This window comes from Choristoneura fumiferana, chromosome Z (genome assembly GCF_025370935.1).
Source record: "Choristoneura fumiferana chromosome Z, NRCan_CFum_1, whole genome shotgun sequence".
Classification (NCBI taxonomy): Eukaryota; Metazoa; Arthropoda; class Insecta; order Lepidoptera; family Tortricidae; genus Choristoneura; species Choristoneura fumiferana.
Window position 1 is genome coordinate 30610824 of NC_133472.1, and position 18111 is coordinate 30628934.

The 18111-nt window shown below is 35.2% G+C and overlaps 2 protein-coding genes across 2 annotated transcripts in view; one reads left to right on the plus strand and one right to left on the minus strand.

Annotated features, from left to right (window-relative positions):
* Positions 1 to 17822, minus strand: part of LOC141439424 (uncharacterized) — a 49272-nt gene extending 31450 nt beyond the window's left edge. Inside the window, exon 1 of the mRNA XM_074103713.1 lies at positions 17670 to 17822. The gene's annotated coding sequence lies outside the window, so the exon portion shown is untranslated. The remainder of the gene's footprint in view (positions 1 to 17669) is intronic.
* Positions 1672 to 2427, plus strand: LOC141426640 (lipase 3-like). The gene has a single exon (XM_074085744.1). The coding sequence runs from the start codon at positions 1672 to 1674 to the stop codon at positions 2425 to 2427; it is 756 nt and encodes a 251-aa protein (XP_073941845.1).
* Positions 17823 to 18111: the final 289 nt, after the last annotated feature.

Consider the following 18111-nt stretch of genomic DNA (forward strand, 5'->3'; position numbering starts at 1 on the left):
AAATATCGATTGACTTACTTACTACCTTTAATGCATTTCAAAGCTCACATAAAAACCTATATAGACAATCTAATAGACAATCGATAGGTATCTAATCTATATATCTATAGATCTAACATATATAGACAATCGATGAACATTTGTTTAAAAAGTATAATTCATGGAACAATGTCAATTTAGGCATGTTAAAGAGTGTTTATTTTATTTTATTTTAACGCCTAGTAACCCATGGTAGTGCCACCAGAGCTGAAGACGCACACAAAAACATGTCGTGTAATGAAATGACAGCAGGATTTTGACATTTACGTATTAATTTCATTCATTCTCCAAAAGGAGCAAGTGCAAGTGCAATTATAGTTCTTTTGTAGCGGTGTGTGTAATCATTCAGGTCAACTGTCGTTGCACTACTTATACAATTCGACATGTACGGTCACGATCGTTAATTTGGGACCCACTTAAGATCGAATATCTGTTGTCATTTTGTATGACAATTCAAAGGATTTTTTGACGAAATGAGTCTCAAATTAACGCTCGTGACCGTACAAGAAGCACAATACAATACAATGACTCTATTGAATTCCAACTCATAGGAAGCAGTACATAATAGATACTCATAAGTATAATACATTCGATACGTAAGTATAATAATATTTGCTTTAGTAGATGTCTCCATCCATAAAATAAAATTATTCATGTAATAAAGTCACGGGAAAAACCTATATCTAGTATGAATGTGTCAGATGAAAACAAAATATTAAACAATCAATTGTTGTTCGAGTTGATTATTGTGCTACGGACATTTGCAATGTATGTCCTCATTCATTGAATTGCAACAGACCGGGTTAGACTTGATGTCGGCTATCATGCCCCAAATCTGCATTAATAAGTTTTTTTTGTTTGTTTGTATTATCGTCATATTTTTGAGCGTGGAGACAAAAAGTTCATTAAGAGAATATTTGGAGCCGGTTGTAAAATTCAAGAACAAACTTGCACTCTGCTTCGGACCTTTAGAACAGAAAAGGCAACAGATAAAGAGAGCGTTTTATAAATTTATACGCGATGTTTTATCTGATGGTACGATTGACGAATGCAAAAAACCAGAAGATAGTGACAATAAAATTATCCCTGAATCACTGAGAAACAATGGCTCACTGTTATTGAGAAATTATTATCAACAAGAGACCAGTGATACGACTATTATACCAAAAAACGTGAGCGACGACATTGAAACTACTACTGTTACTTTTACTTCTACCATTACTTCCGATACTATTACTTCTGCTACTACTGAACATTTGCAAGGAGACAGTGAAATGAATTCTAAAAAAACTGCATCAGACCTTATAACTACACACGGATACAAAGTCGAAACACATACAGTGATCACAGTAGACGGATATAAGCTTTACCGTAAATAGAATTCTGGCTATTACTCCAGGATTTACATCAGTAAGAAAAGTAGCTCTGCTGCATCATGGGTTACTTGGCAGTTCAATAGATTGGTTACTACTTGGCCCAAACAGGAGTCTCCCATACTTGTTGTCAGATCATGGATACGATGTATGGCTAGCAAACGCTAGGGGCAATAAGTATTCGAAAGACCATCTAAATTTAGACATAGATACAAAAGAATACTGGGACTTTAGTTGGCACGAAATAGGACATTTAGATATGTCAGCTGTGATTGACTACATAAGAGAAAACACTCGAAAGAAAGCTTTAATACATTTTATTGGTCACTCGATGGGAGCAACAGCTTTATTAGTTCTACTATCAACAGTTCCGCATTACAGTCTTTATCTGCATAGTGCTATTTTACTTGCGCCTTTATCTTTTCTATTTCAAGTTAAAGGACCTTTGCGGTATATAGCTGAAGGGAGAAATAATAGATTCTTAGGTAACAAGGAATTTGTGAACGCGTTTCCGGAACACATTGTTAAACAATTTTGCAAGGGTGAAGAAGATCTTTGTACAAACCCATTGATTTTAATGGCAAACGGTGGAATTGACACAAATATCCAAAGTGTGAAACATCAGTTATACGATCAAACACCAGGAGGAGGGTCGACTAAAACAGTGTTGCATTATGCCCAACTGATACAAAGTGGTTTATTTCAGAGGTTTGATTATGGAACAGTTAAAAATTTGTTAGTGTACGGTAAAGCGGCTCCCCCGGAGTATGCTTTGAATGAGATAAGTTCTCCTCTGGTGGTGATAAGTTCCCCGAGCGACTGGCTGTCGAGCACCCGAGACGTGGAAACTCTGTCTGCGCACCTCACGTGTGACGTCACACACCACGTCGTCAAGCGCCCCGGTTTCAGCCACATCGACTTCATTTGGGCTGATGATGCCCCTTTACTAGTTTACAGACTTGTCCTTAATTTGTTACAAGAAATAAAAGACAAATCCGAGGCTCTTATGATTTGATTGCGATTAAAAATTAGAAATTGAAATGTTGAATGGTTAAACTGGTAACTGATTAAGTGTGTGTAATTATATTAAAATGAATGATTTGACATATAAATATTTTCTTACACCTGCCATGTAAAAGACAAATAAGTCTATTTATGATCCAAAAATAGATAGGGACGTTGTATACCTTACGTTATATATATAACTAGCGGACCCGACAGACGTTGTCCTGCCCGAAATATCAGCACTTCATTCAATATGATAACATACCGACAGCAGCACCACACCAACCGGGCCAATTATGCTTTCAAACCATCCAGGAACCTATTGAAACTTACACACAAAATTTAATCTAAATCGGTCCAGCCGTTTAGGAAGAGTTAAGTGACAAACCACATAGGTACAGAAGAATTATATTAAGATATTTTAAGGTCAACGGAAAGTACTGTTTGTTACATACCCTACAAATTTTGATTCCTTTGAGTGTCGAAATATACGATTTTTGCAACATAAATGGCAGTATCTTTTTTTAAGTTAACTTAGAAATTTTATATTTTCTCAGCTTTAAGGGACTGTAGGTGTATGTTTAAATTTCAACCCGATATAAAGCTCTTGACAGACCGACGGACGGAAAAAACATGAACATTTTGTATGGGAAAATGTTTTTTATTTTATTATATTTTATTTTTTCGTCAATATTTTCTAATATTCTTAACACTTATTATCCTATTCCTGACGAAGACAAATCCAAAAACACAAAAATCATAAAATTGATCCAGCCGTTCTTGAGTTAAATATAAATGGTATACTATTAACACGACTGCGTATTCCTGTTGACAGCAAAAATATAAACAAACATCAGCCATGTCCGAAAGATGGCTGCGTTGGTGTTCACCTACTGCATGTGGTACCTACATGTGTTGTACAGCGACGGACACAAGCTTATGATTTCTTTACAAAAATCTGTAAAACGTAAAACTTAAAGGTACCTATTAAATGCTAGACTTTACCCGCGGCTTTGCACGCGTAAACCATTAGATCCGGATTTTACTAAAATCCCATGGGAATCCTTAAATTATACATCATAGATTAGGTAGATTAACGTTGAACTGTATTTCATGACTCTGAACTTAGCGGTTGAGAATTCAAGATTGTATTTCGAACCCCTCAAAATATCGGAATAAAAAGTAGCCCATGCTTTGTTCAAGACGTTCAGCTATCTACATACCAAATTTCATCTAAATCCGTCCAGCCGTTTTAGCGTGACGGAGTATCTAACAAACAATACGCACATACACACATTCCAACTTCCGCAATTATGATTATTAGTATTATTTAGTATATTTTATTATACCTACTACTCGTACCTACTAGGTAGGTACTTTACTTAGCATGCTCTCATCCATCTTGTCAATCCTCAAATTTGATTTTCATTGGGTGCCGACTTCAATTAACAGATGGTTAAGCCAGTGTCCACCGAGGGCGATACAGATATAGGTAAAAAACTTAAGAAGATGACCTGTTGTGTGTATGTATGTAGTAGTAACTTGTCCGTATAGATAAGTGTGCACTACTACAATAGGTCATCTTAAGTTTTTTACCTAGGTATAATACCTACATGTTGTCCTGTATGTTATAAATACAGCAATGGATACGAACTGCTCTTATCTTTTTGCTACCATAAACAAATCTGTAAAACTTTTAAAAGTATGAATCCAGTTCAAATTTTGAAAAAATTACATCATAAATTTTTGATAATTCTGCCAAAGTCGAGGTTGGTTAAGACATGGTATGTAGGCGAACGTCTTGGTTGATAATCTGCCAGTTTTCGGTGAGATAACTACCAGTGACTATCTGCAACTACACTAGGATTCAACCACTAATCAACAAAATAACGTGTGATGATGGGTGTACTTACAATATGTTACAACAGATCACTACAGGTAATAAAATTGTGAAAAGAATAAAAATTAAGAAAAAAGATACAGCTTGAGACTTCTTTCTGCATTTTTAAAAGTATCAAATATATAAACTACTTTACATGTTCCTGTTGAAGTGGTCTTTAGCTGGAAATATCGATATGTCATTGGGCGCCGGCCGCGTTTGACAGATGGCCACGGCAGTGTCCGTCGAGGGCGGCGTTACGTGTAACACGTGTGTTTTGCTGCGACGCCGGACACAAGCAGCTGATTTCCCTGGCGGCCTATTCACGCTGTCGACTGTTAACGGGCCGCTCGGTTGCAACCCTGTAACTATTCATACTGTTAAAATAATGTCGCCGACGCCGAGTTGTTTTTTCTCAGTAATTTTAGGATAGCATATCGAGATACGAGTCCTACCTAAAAGCAAAGTAGTATCTATAGTTTCTCTTATATTTTTTGTGGGTTCCTTAGTTGTGGGACTACCTACAAGGAATCTTTATATTTTCGCCATGTCCGTCTGTCTGTCCGCGGCTTAGCTAAGAGACAGTCTGTGCTAGAAAGTTGTAATTCTGCATATGTATAGGTATATTAACCACGCCGACAAAGTGGTAACGATAACTTTGAAAAAAGAAATTTAGGGTACCTCACCTACACGTAAAGAGGGGATGATTTATTTTTCTCGCCTCAACCCAAAGTGGCAAGGTATTTCAAAACCCTAAAAATCATAGATTTGCAAAGCCGATTTTTGAATTTAGAGATCCCCGTAAAGATTTGTAATTTTACATGAAACTACCGTGAGACACACTCATATTAAATATATTGACCCGGATAACTCACGTCTTAAATCGAGTTTTGCTTGACATGTCTCGGGCTAATCCGTAGCCCTTCGTCTTCGGAGCAACGCTACTCAGCGGCTGCTGCAACACGCGCGTTGCTCCAAAGACGAAGGGCTACGGATTAGCCCGAAACATGTCAAACTAAACTCGATTTAAGACGTGAGTTATCCGGGTCAATATATTTAATATAATTTAGGGATCCGTTTGAAAAATATTAAGCTTTAAAGTGCAAATTGAAGAATCAGAAAAAAAACTTGAATTTAAAAGAAAGCCTAGTTAGGGCTTTACAAGTTAACGAGTAATAAATAGTAATATCGATCAAAACGTACAGAAACGTACGGAACACTAAACTGCAATGACCCGACACGCACTTATCCGGTTTTTCTTGTATACTGAAATGTATCAGTTTATATTTTTTTAATCTATCTGAACTGTTTTTTTAAAAGCCGGTAAACAGTTAAATTTTTTTATTATACGTTAGGTGCCTAAATGGCTTAGTTTCATTTTAAGATAAACTTTTACTTATTGATAAAAATTTAACAAACTGAGATTTAAGTGATCAAAATTATATGTATTAACAAGACAAAGCGGTTACAAAAATAAATATGTGTAATATGTGCATTTAAAAACTCACGTTGATGCCGGAAACTATAATAAGTACATCAGACAACAGTTTAGCGTTGTTTGACGGCAAAACATTTCACAAAATGCTAACGATATTGACACTACAAAGAGTTCTAACCAATTTTACACTTGCTTCAATGTACATGCTGCTACTGCTATTGCTAATAGTGATTTGGTAATGGGAAAAATGATTCTGAATCTGAAATAAAATTGTTTGAGTAAACGTGACCATAATTTATTAACTCAAAAACTACAACAGTAAATATTTTTTTTATAAATAACGTATTACAAGACGGAGCCCCAGAATGAGTACCTAAGTTATATTATAGAGATCAATATAGGTGTGTTCTTTTTGTTAAAAACGACTTAGTTAATATCAGGTATCATTAATTACAGTTGCTTTAATTCCTTTTCATCAATTTCCATCTACATCTATAATACGGCTTTCAACTGAACTCGTATTAGACTGGTTTGCGGGAACCGGACAAAGACCACGTCAAAATGTCATTACTCCAACTCACGTCACGGGCTGGCAGAGTAATCAAGATTCAATACTGCAGGCTTAAAGAAACTAGCATGTATAGCAGTGTGTGAGCACGTTCAGTTTGTAATTTGGTTGGTGCGAGTAATGCAGACCAAAATGTATCACTTTACATTTATTTGTACTATCTAGTTACTATCAGTTTAGTTGTTTTGGTACGTTATATAACCATGAAAAATCGACTAAGTAGTATGGTATTTTTCCCTTTAGTAAAAATAATAACATTTTAAGATTGGTTTTTGGAATCTTTTTGTAATTTTTGTTACTTTTTAGGTCATTCCGTAAAACCCATATCGAAAATACAAACTGAAATATAGATGCACAGAAAAACCAGAAAAATAAGACCAGCGCTGGGAATCGAACCCAGGTCCTCGGCGTTCCGTGCCGCGTGCTATACCGCTACACCACCGCTGGACAACGGTACAGACATGAATTTCTCCTATGCATTACATAATATCTCAGCCTGTTTGTTTTTTATTTAGTCACTTAAGCAGCCACAGTAGCCCTCATCGAGAAACTTTCAGCACTCCATTGGAACTAACCGCTCACCCGGACAAGAGATATCGATTAAGCAATCAAGAAAATTTGGATTTTTTTGCTTTGTTAATTTGTTGGATTTTCTATAGTAATCCACTTATATAAAGTTCTATTAAGGAACTGGTTGCTTAGGCATTTAATAAACAATTTGTATTGGATAGGTAAAGATTAAATATGTACCTACGAAAAGTGTCACGGGTTTAAAAAATAATAATTGTAAGCTTTCGGAAAAATGTTTTATCATTAACATAAAAAAGATTTATGTCAGGATTACTATCTAAGACGCAACCCCATGCCAAGGGGGATATTATTCCTCCCGTTTAATAAAAAAACGCGTTTAAATAGTGCTAATAATAACGTCATGTCTTGACGCGAGTTATTTTATGTTCCATTTTATTACTTTATGTAAAATATGACATAAAAAATCATAGTTAAAAATATAATTAAAACAAAAACACAGGCCGCAAGCCACGCTCCAAGCTAAACCACGTCCCTTGTGTGTTCCCCCTGCGTCCACATTCCGAGGGTCCGCCAAAGCTCTACATTACCGCATCAAATAATACTAAGTGAAAAGAGGTACCGCTCCGACCCGACCCCGCAATATCCATTGCAAACTTATTGATAACCATAACACAGACAATGTGGTGCTTCAACGGTAAAACATTAATTAGCTACAGTTTTGGTTAAGCTAGTTGGTTGGTTGGTTGTTTTTGGTTGGTTAGTTTTGGTTGGAATATTATCGCTTGCAATAGGGCCAGGCGAAGTGCTTAAAATCCATACTAATATTATAAATGCAAAAGTGTGTGTTTGTCCGTCTTTCACGCCGTAACGGAGCGACGGATCGACGTGATTTTTGGCTTAGAGATAGTTTATGGGCCCAAGAGAGACATAGGCTACTTTTTATCCCGGAAAAATGGACAATTCCCGAGGGAACCGCGCGATAACCGAATACCACGCGGGCGGAGCCGCGGGCAAAAGCTAGTATAGGAGTAAAAAGTTGTCGAACATATGTAAATACAGACATAAGTATAGCGTGTACTACAGTGCTAAAGCGTCCATAGAACCCTATTCCCACCGGTTTCCCCAATAATATCAAAATAGGACAATTACCATGTCCACACCTACTCATAGTCAAAATACCATATACGGGACTTATCACGCTATTTTTACACAAGTTATATTTACCTCGACGTTTCGTCAACGTTACAGTTGCCGTAGTCACGAGTAGACTGAAGTGAAAATAGTGAGTGAATATTAAGTACTTGTGTAAAAATAGTGTGATAAGTCCCGTATATGGTATTTTGACTATGAGTGGAATCACGAAAGTTTAAAACGTTCCATACCTACTGATTTAAGAAGGATGTAAGCAATCTTTGCTTCGGCTTTACCACGGAAATATCTGACGCCACGCCACTGGTGTAAGTACACGATGTTCTTTTGTCATCAACCCTTATTCGGCATCTTTAATAGAATATTACAAATTGTTTTTATTACGTAAGTAATTGTTTTTTTACTTAAAAATGTTAATAATTAAGTGAAAGCATTTCAACATTATTTTATCCCAAATCAAAATTTGCATGGCTGGCACCCAAAAATGATCTATATCACTGTGTAGTTTTCTATACACACCTACTTACCTTGAGTTATGTTATGATCGTTTTATCGTAAAGCCTAATTATAGGGGCGAAAGTACGTTGAATTTCTGTATACATACGAGTATATAGGTAGTGTAAGTTAGATTAACTGCAATATTTAAAAAATGCGGTGGTTGGATAATTTCACTTAGTTACAATTTACTATAATAATCAATGCTGACTGTTACACAGTCCTTGTAAGTTCTCATCAAGCCAGTTATTTTCGTTATGCAAATACTTTGAAGATCTAACGTAACATTTCAAACAAAATAGTGAAGGTTACACTGGCAACTAATGTGCCGCAGCTGCAGTCGCTGCTTTTATTGCAAAATAAAAACATTAAATATTGCTACTCGCCGTGTGGGGGCGCCGTAGAATGATTGAGCAACTGTAAGGGCTTGTTCACAACAACAACAGTATGAATATAATTAACCTAACAAGTTACACATCCTTACTTATCGTTACTAAAATTTAATGCGAGAATGAATTTGTTGCCATGAAATTTTTCATGCATCGTACTGGACTTCGCAGACGAAGTCGAAAGCAATAGCTAGTAAATAATAAATAACATTTGGAAATTGATTTCGAGATTTGTTTATGCATTAAAATTGTTAGGCATTCAGGTATAGGTACGTATTAAACCCTCTTTTTCTTCTGAATTTACATAAGAGTAATTATGAAGTTACGTATCTACTTGTTATAAGACTTTTTGTCTCAGCCTCACAATGTTGAATCACAAATGTTGAAGCGACGGAAAAATAAAAACAAATCTTAATTTTATGGGCTTAAAAAGCAAAGACTCAAGAACTGCTTGCACAGTCTAGAGTTAAAAAATATCATTCTCAACCCAGGATTAAGAGTGATAGCCTCATACATTTTGACAATCTTATCCCGATCTCATGGAAATATTGGGTCAAAAAATAATCTGTGTAATTGGTGAGTGCGCGCGTATGTGTAGCTACACATAAGAACACACTCACCAAATTTTTACATTTGTAATACATATAAGCAGGGTGTTCTCAGTGACAAACACTTCTAATTCGCAAAAAAATGTGTCGCCACGCACCGTGTGAACGCCTCTTGTTCACTTCTATCACCCCCAGCAATATGTTTGTACACGAGATGGAATTATATGGCGGATTAAAGTATCGGTCAGCGGTGTGTGAATCAATAAAGTTATTTATGCGTGACGCTTTTGTACATTTGTACTTATTGTACGATTGTACCCTCGCTTGCGCACGTGTTATTTTGCCAATTACTTGGAGGGTGAGCAGGTTCAATGTTGTTGTTCTGGTTGTTAAATCACTTTTAAGAATTAGTGTTTTTAATTCAAGTAAGGACTTGTCAGTTTGTATTTCATTTTATGAGGTGACGACATACCTCATAAAATGAAATAAAAACTGACAAGTCCTTACTTGAATTATAAACACTAATTCTACTACGAAGTAGTCGTTAGATACGCTAGCAACACTAGGTACTCATCGAAAAGCAATATACTTACATAATTATTGTGATTTAAGATTAAAAACATCGCTGATAAACTTGCAGTTATCGTTTCGCATCGGATTATTCGCATTAGTTCCTATGGCAATATAAAAAAAGAGAATTATTATTATGAAAAGATAGGTACTAAAGGAATAACTGCGAGATGATAATCAATTAAATTTTTGAAAATTTACTTATTTCCATGACCAATATGATTCTGCTAATGTCGAAGTCATAAAAGACACTATTGGTTGCGTTCTGTTAAATGTGCCTTCATTTGTTATTGCTAATTACAAAATGTCAAGCGATGACAGATCTGATATCAGGCTTTATCAATATAATTAATTCATTATATAATCTATGAAATGCGCACCATTGAATAACGAGCTTACAAAACATTATTGGTGCTAAAAATAAATGATTACCGTTACAGGATCCTAATAAATTGAACTCGGTAAAACTTTAATAAATACGAGTGACGCAACATTCAGGATCTCAAGATTCATGACAAACACTAAGTCAAACGGAAAAACAAACTAGTCAAATGATATCAGGCCGATCATGCTTAACAAGACGTTTTCTGGCGACAAGTCCCCCAAGCCCCGAGGGTGGAAATAAAGATGGTAACAAAAATGACAATGTTCGAGCAACAGGTCGCTTTGTCTCAGCCAAGAGTATAATCTTCAAAATAGCTACGTCGGTCTCAATCCCTGCAGAATAAACCAGTCGCACTTATCCAGACATGTAAAAGGGACTAGACTTTTAAGTTAAAAAAAAATAATTTAAAAAAATCTTAAAACTAGCTTTTTTGTAAAATGTAGAGTTAAATCGAACTAACGGAAGAGAACAAAAAATCCAAATCGGGAGCAATTTTGAAACCAAAGCGACATACGAACCTACACTAACAAAAAAAAATACAACACCGACACATTTAATCAAGACGTTGCATCTTACATCGAATCGAAACAGTCGTAGCTAGCTCTGTCGTAGCCGCCTAACTGTCGCAAACATAGTACGCGAAGTTTTTCATTATACATAGAATGCCACAAATAAAATAAAAAACACTTGAAATTGTATGAAATTTCATTACTGTATAATTTTTTTACTTTTTAAATGCACGTTTTGACTATGATAAGTCAATCCAAACAGCCAAATATTCGTGAAGATGGAATTTCTCCTACCATTTTTTTTAATTCCTAGGCTGAGATTTAATTTAGAATGAAACGGGGTATTTAAAAATGTCTCAAACAGTTTCGCTCTTTTTTAATATTTCTAATTCAAGCACAACTCAAATACCAAAAAACCTGCTTTCAATAAAAAAAAAAACCGTATTCAAATCGGTCCACCCGCTTAAGAGCTACGGTGCCACAGACAGACACACACACACAGACACACAGACAGACAGACATACAGACATACAGATACACAGACACACATAGCGGTCAAACTTATAACACCCCTCTTTTTGCGTCGGGGGTTAAAAATGGGAACAATAGTTCCGAATTAATTAAAAAGCGTACTGTACCTACCACTTTAAACCAGTTTAAACTAGCTATAAAAAGCTTAATTGCATTTAAATTTATATTTTTTATTGATATAATAGAATTTTATTTTAAATTAAATTATTATTTCTTATGAAATGGCATTATGAGTCGTGTCGTGTACCTACTTTAAAAATAAATAAAAAACAAGTGCTCAAGCATTTAATTTAGTATTTTAACAATTTTGCTTTATTTCCTCGCATTATTGAAGAAAAGCACTATATGCATATACCTATCTCAGCGGAAATGGCAATTCGTGGATTCGTAGGTATACAAGAAACCCAACCCATCCACGAATTGCATTTTCTCGGCCTCGGTAGTAATGTACTATTATTTCAAGCTTACCTACTTACACTTTTTACTATAAGCTGGCAACTAAATTAATGCACTTTAGGTTGTGAACTAATAAAGAACTCCAGTTCAGTGTTCCAGACGCTTTAAATTACTGAACTCGAGATTACAAAATTATATGCACAGTGACAAAGCATGAGAGTCGTGAAATGCGACAAGCAATTTAATAGTTTTAATATCCAGCTATGGTTTAATTCCCATTCTCATTTATTTTCACTGTTATGTTTCCTGCTGCGGAAATTAAAAGAGTCCCCCTTGCATAGTAAATAGTGCATTTGGCTCGAGATAAAACAAGGAATGTTTGTTGTTTAGAACAATCATCACTCCAGGACACAGCTCAAACTGCTAGAGTTAATCAAGGATTTAGTGTACGTTTAATTCATATTTACTAAACTAATCAAGATAATTGCCAGTTAAATTAAAAGCTTGAACATAAAATACGTTTCTTAACTTTAGTAGGTATGTACACGTTCAACACAACTCACGAATAGATTTTCCCTCAAAAATATCACTGGAAGGCATTTGACCATCCCGGGTAATTTGGGGTGGTAATGTGACAACTTTCGTCGCGTTTACCCCAAATTGCTGCCTGGTGCTACGCGGTACAAAACTTTCAAAATCTGTGACTTTATTTGCAAAAACATATATTTTCTCGCTGTTATTGTAATTTTTAAAATGCTTTTAACTGTTCAGAAATCCATTACTTAGTAAGAGATAATGGCATTAAAATGGCAACCCATAAAAACAATTTCAATGGTACCAAGTAATATCGTAGTAACCATGTCTAGTATTTAGAACGTATTTATAAATGTGCCTTCATTATATAATACGATCAGAGATACTTTTAATTTAAAAAAAAATTAGAACATTTTTACGTTTTTATTGTTTAATTTTACTGCCCTATTTAATTATCTTAATTTTTGTTGATTATCTTTTAAGCAGTAAGAGTCAGGCCACTAGAAGCGAAATCAACTTAATTTGACTGTTGAAACTTAAATCTTTACGGAAATAAAAACACGGTATAGGTATTAAAGAACAAAATATAAAAATGAAAGACACGTGGAAAGGGCGTACCGGCCTAAGCATTGCTTTTCCAGCCGGACGCGCGTGAAAGGTAATCCCTTTTCTTCTACAACGAGGAGGTTTACACAATCAGGCATTACCAAATGTAGGTACATAACAATACTTAAAATTTACTCTATATAGGTATACATTTAGGTCGTGGCCGAGGTTTGTGCGGCGAGTAGCCGTCGCCGCAAATTGTGGCGCGGCCATTTTTATTGGTGCCGATGCCCTAACGATTTTCGACATGGTGTGGAAAAATGATATTTTTAACGAGTTTGAATGTCGCGGTCGAAATAAAACACTTTGTAAACTCATGTTCTGATCGAGATCATTATTTTCAGAGCAATCTACAGGAATGCTGTGTAACATATACAGACGAGTATACTCGAATTATGATCACTATGTTTTTCCGTTAACATGAATGAAAGCTTTCAGGTCAAATACAGTTTGTTTCCCAAAAATATTCTAGGATTCCAGTTGAAATGAGTAGGAAAAACTTTAAAAAAGATAATCAATGATTATAATAATTGTTCAGTAACGCATGGAAAACCATTGTAATGGCTTTTCAAATAATTGCTTTTTAAATATCGTTGATGAAGTAAGCAAGGCAATGAGTTTTTTTTCATTTGAATTTATTTTTATTTGCGTGTCACGTTTCGGTCACGTCAATATCACGGTTATAAATGTAGCATATATATGTATCTTTTATACTCGTAAGTTGCTATAAGCGTAACCTCCTCATATGCTCTAAACTGTAGTTCAATTTTGGATCTGTCCAAGGTTTGTAAGCGTCGATGCGTCCTGGGCACAACTTAATGATTTTCCGGCCAATTTGTGGAGCATTGTCCATAATCAGACAAAAAAGTGGGACGGGGGGAAACCGTAACGTTTTCTGACATGTTTTTAATGTCGAATTTTTATACATCTACTGGCATCGGCACAAGCCCATCGAGACCGCCAATAACGAAAAATAATCTTATCATACCATTGTCATGTTTTTAACGGATTTGGAAAACCTCCGAAATCGTCACTTCAAAGTTCAATATCTCAAAAACGGCTAAACCGATTTTGATAAAACATGACTAAAAACCATTGCTAGAAAACCTGCTTTCAAATGAAAATAACTACATTCAAATTGGTTCACCAGTTTATGAGCTACGGGGCCCACATAAGGATATATATAACACCTCTCTTTTTAAGTCGGGGGTTAAACAAAGAAAAAGATTAATAAATGAGTTTTTTTTAATGTTTGTTACCTCAGAACTCCGTCATATATTAAACGATGTAAAAAAATCATTGGAATGGGAATACTTCCAATTAGGTCTTATTGTCACTAAGTCAGGATTTGATGAGTGGATCCTAGGGAAATCGAGGGAACTCATCAATGTTGTAGGGGCACCTAAGGTGTTTTGTGTATATTTTTAAGTAACTCGAGCATTTATTCTTGGAAATCATCATTTAGTGAAGTTGAACTGGAGGAAGACCACAGTTGGCCTCCGATGCTACACAATCAGTAGAAGTATTTTACAGGCTGAGATTAAATTATTGATCACAGTTGCTAAGCGATTTATGCTCATTGCAATGCATATCCTCCTTATCGCCTTTGTTCTCCTCTCTTTGTATTTGTATTTTTATGTGCAATAAAGAGTTTACATACATACATACATACATATGGTGAAGTGGAATGAATCAAGAAGTTGTACTATTATTTACTCTGTGGTAGAAGCAGCATGAGGACTCGTCAGCAATTAACGTCCCTGCATCGGAAAAAAACAATCTTTTGTGAAAGGTGATGCGCAGTTGCTATCAATCTATTGTAATTTAGATTAGTCACACCAAAAAACGAGATAAAATATATAACAAAAATTTAACCGACTACAAAAAACTATGAAATATTTTTCTACCAGTTTGAAGTCAATGCCTCAGCACGAGCCAGAAATGTTAATAAAAAGGTTACTAACAAAAGTGAATGAAGATATGTTTTTGCGTGTTTTTGAAATACCTACGTATAACTTTGTTAATACACTTATGTTTTGGTGCGCACACAATTTATGATTAAAATTAACGTAAACCTCATACGTAATGACAAAATGTAGGACACTTTTTATTAACTATGACATTCGAAGTGAACAGGAAATCATTTTTACGTTAGGTACACTAGACGAACAAAAGCTTTAAAAGTTTACAAAAATATCTTTATTCAATTTAGGCTATAACAAGGACTTATGAATGTCAAAAAAATCTACCACTGGTTCGGAAAAAACCTTTGTTGAGAAGAATCCGGCAAGAAACTCAACGAGGTATATTTTTTAAACAGATTTACCATTTTATTAAATGATACCTATACATCACAAGTATTTAATACAACTTTATAATCATAATTATGTACTAAATAAACCTCTCCCTGGTCACTGATTCACGTTGACAAGAAACTAGTATTTAGTTTAATTCTAACAAAAAGGTATATTATGTTTGTAAACCCTTTCTGGTACAAAAATAAAGAAACAAACACAATTGACAAACGTTGAGACACAAGTACAAAGATGAGTGGATGATAGGAGTATATTTAGTTCACAAAAGAAGTGAACAGGTCTTAATAAACTCGAAACTATACATTTTCATGTCACTTATTTCTCCCCGTGACCTACGTCACTTCTTGCACAATGCATAATAATATCTTTTTTTACATTTTTACAGAAAACACGTAGTGACGTAATTCGAAAACGAAATGAAGGCCCTTGGAACGACTTGTTTTTTTCGTCGGCAGGGGGCAATCAGGAGCAAATCGTGCGGAAGGTGGCCGAAGTTATCTCGCGAGGAATTTGGACAAGGATCAGCCGTGTCTCATTTCAATTTGAGAAAGATCACTGTAAGCTGAAATGCTAAAATCACGTTTTTAATAGGTAATTTACGTTTTAATAAAGGTAACTTGATTTTGCTTTTGACTAGTCTTTATCCGCAGGTTCACTTACGTAAACCATTAGGGTCTAACAGACGAATTGAAAGCCCGAGATTTTATTAAATTCCCGTGATTTTTCTCAAGCATTACGTCGTGTTCCTTTTTTGCGTTGTATAAAAAACATCCATCCATAATTTTACGTATAACCGTTCTTTATAGTTAACAAAAATATATATATATACTAGGTAGTATTGATTTATTAACATCATGCCGAACCGAATCAATATTTTGCCAGAACTATTTTTTTTATTTCATGTCTCTAAACTTGTCGGTTCAGAGTTTGGAATTTGGTGTAAAGGTAAACCAAAAATATACCTATGACTATTGTCAAGAGGGCGCTATTGTTCTTATTTATATTATGGCAAATAGTTCAGGAACAATGACATCTTGACTTGTCTACAACGTTTACCTGTTAGCCTCTAATGTTAATTTGGAAAGGTTTTGTAGTGGAATAGTTTCATTTCTCAAGCGTTTTTTAGTAGTTTATTATAAACATTATTCACAATGATCCGTTGTTGACTACGAATCGTTTTGGGCATTTTTTGTTATTGTTCAAAGAAACCGCCACAGTGACACTGACAATCATTAAAATTATTGCCAGTGTAAGAAATTAGTTCCAATGAAATTCCGCAACATGGCGAATAGTCATATACTTCTGGTAAGGCTTTCGATCCCGTGAGAATATTATTATGTGGATAAAAGTAGCGTATAGTAGTTTCAGCTGGATGATGATGAATCAGCCAGGACACGTTACGAGATCAGAACTACTACGAAATCCGAAAATCGAAGTTCGTGTCGTTCGGTCTCTCTGGCACTTAAGTATACTATTTAATACGAGAGCGAGAGGGACGGTACGATACGAACGAACTTCAATAATCGAACTGCGGAGTAGGTCCTCATGTCTTTCGAAACCATTGAATATACGCTACCGATTAGTAAGTTATCCCAACAACAGAAATCAGAACTAACCGTTAGTTCACAGTTTAATTGTGATTTATGACTGGGCTAGATTATTTAAATTGGCTTCTACTTTAATATGTGGCTGCCACGAAGGGTTACTGAATTGTACATTTTTTTTGATGAACTATAGTACCTATGTCGCGACTGAAATAAACTTTTTTTTTAATTTAAAAGTTGTTTTATTGGACACACATACATAAAACTATTCACTTACATAAAACTAAAACAACATTTAACTATATTTACCTACTGGTAGGTAAAGGTGGTAAATACCTACTATCACAATACGCCGAGCACCACATTGTGCATTGTGTCCTAGTTTAAAAAAAACTTCAGTCTAGATAGACTGAATAAATAGATAATAATTTAATAGATATTAAGATTTGTCAAATAATAATCACGGCAAAAGTACCTACTTGTGACTAGATGTGCTAACTAACAGTCTAACTAACCTTCTTTTGAATTACAATTTCGATTAGGTACAATGCACAATTGTACGAAGTGGAAGACCAACAACTTTTTAAATAAAAAATATTGTTATTCATCCACTATAGGCTTCCTGAGGAAAGTTAGATATAATAAAATCAGTCAAGTGCGAGTCGGACTTGTAAATGACAGTTTCCGTACTTCCGTACAATAAATAACACATCAGTATTTTTTTCCCGATCCGCACTGGGCTCGCGTGGGAACTATGGCCCAAGCCCTCTTGTTCTAAGAGGAGGCCTGTGCCCAGCAGTGGGACGTATATAGGCTGGGATGATAAGATTTTTTTTTTTGATTAAAAATTCTAATAAGTACTTACTTTACCAAAGTACTCGTTAAGAAACCAAATGAGTCCAAACTCGATGTAGTCGTGTTGTTATTACAGATTTGCTATGGTCAATCAGATCAGCTCCATGTTATAATAATATTGCACTAAAATCTAAAACTTATGAGTAGGTAAACGTTAAAAAAACAACAGGTCACTCACGTTGCCCTAGCAAATGCCGGCTGTCACCTTGGCCGCCTAGCAACGCCTAGCAACCAAAAATCGCTGAAAAAATCACGTTTTTTGTATATATGACAACCTCCTTTGATTTTTAACTTTATTTTATTTTTAGTTCCTCTATTTGTTCTTATAGCCGTTACAGTAATACATAATTTGTTAAAATGACAAGACTATTACGGATCGGCTCAAGAGATAGAACGACAGACAGCGGAGTCTCAGTAATAGAGTCCCGTTGGGACCCTTTTGGTACGGAACC

What these genes read in the sequence shown, in the direction of transcription:
- LOC141426640 (XM_074085744.1), top strand. Translation starts at nt 1,672, where the DNA reads ATGTCAGCTGTGATTGACTACATAAGAGAAAACACTCGAAAGAAAGCT.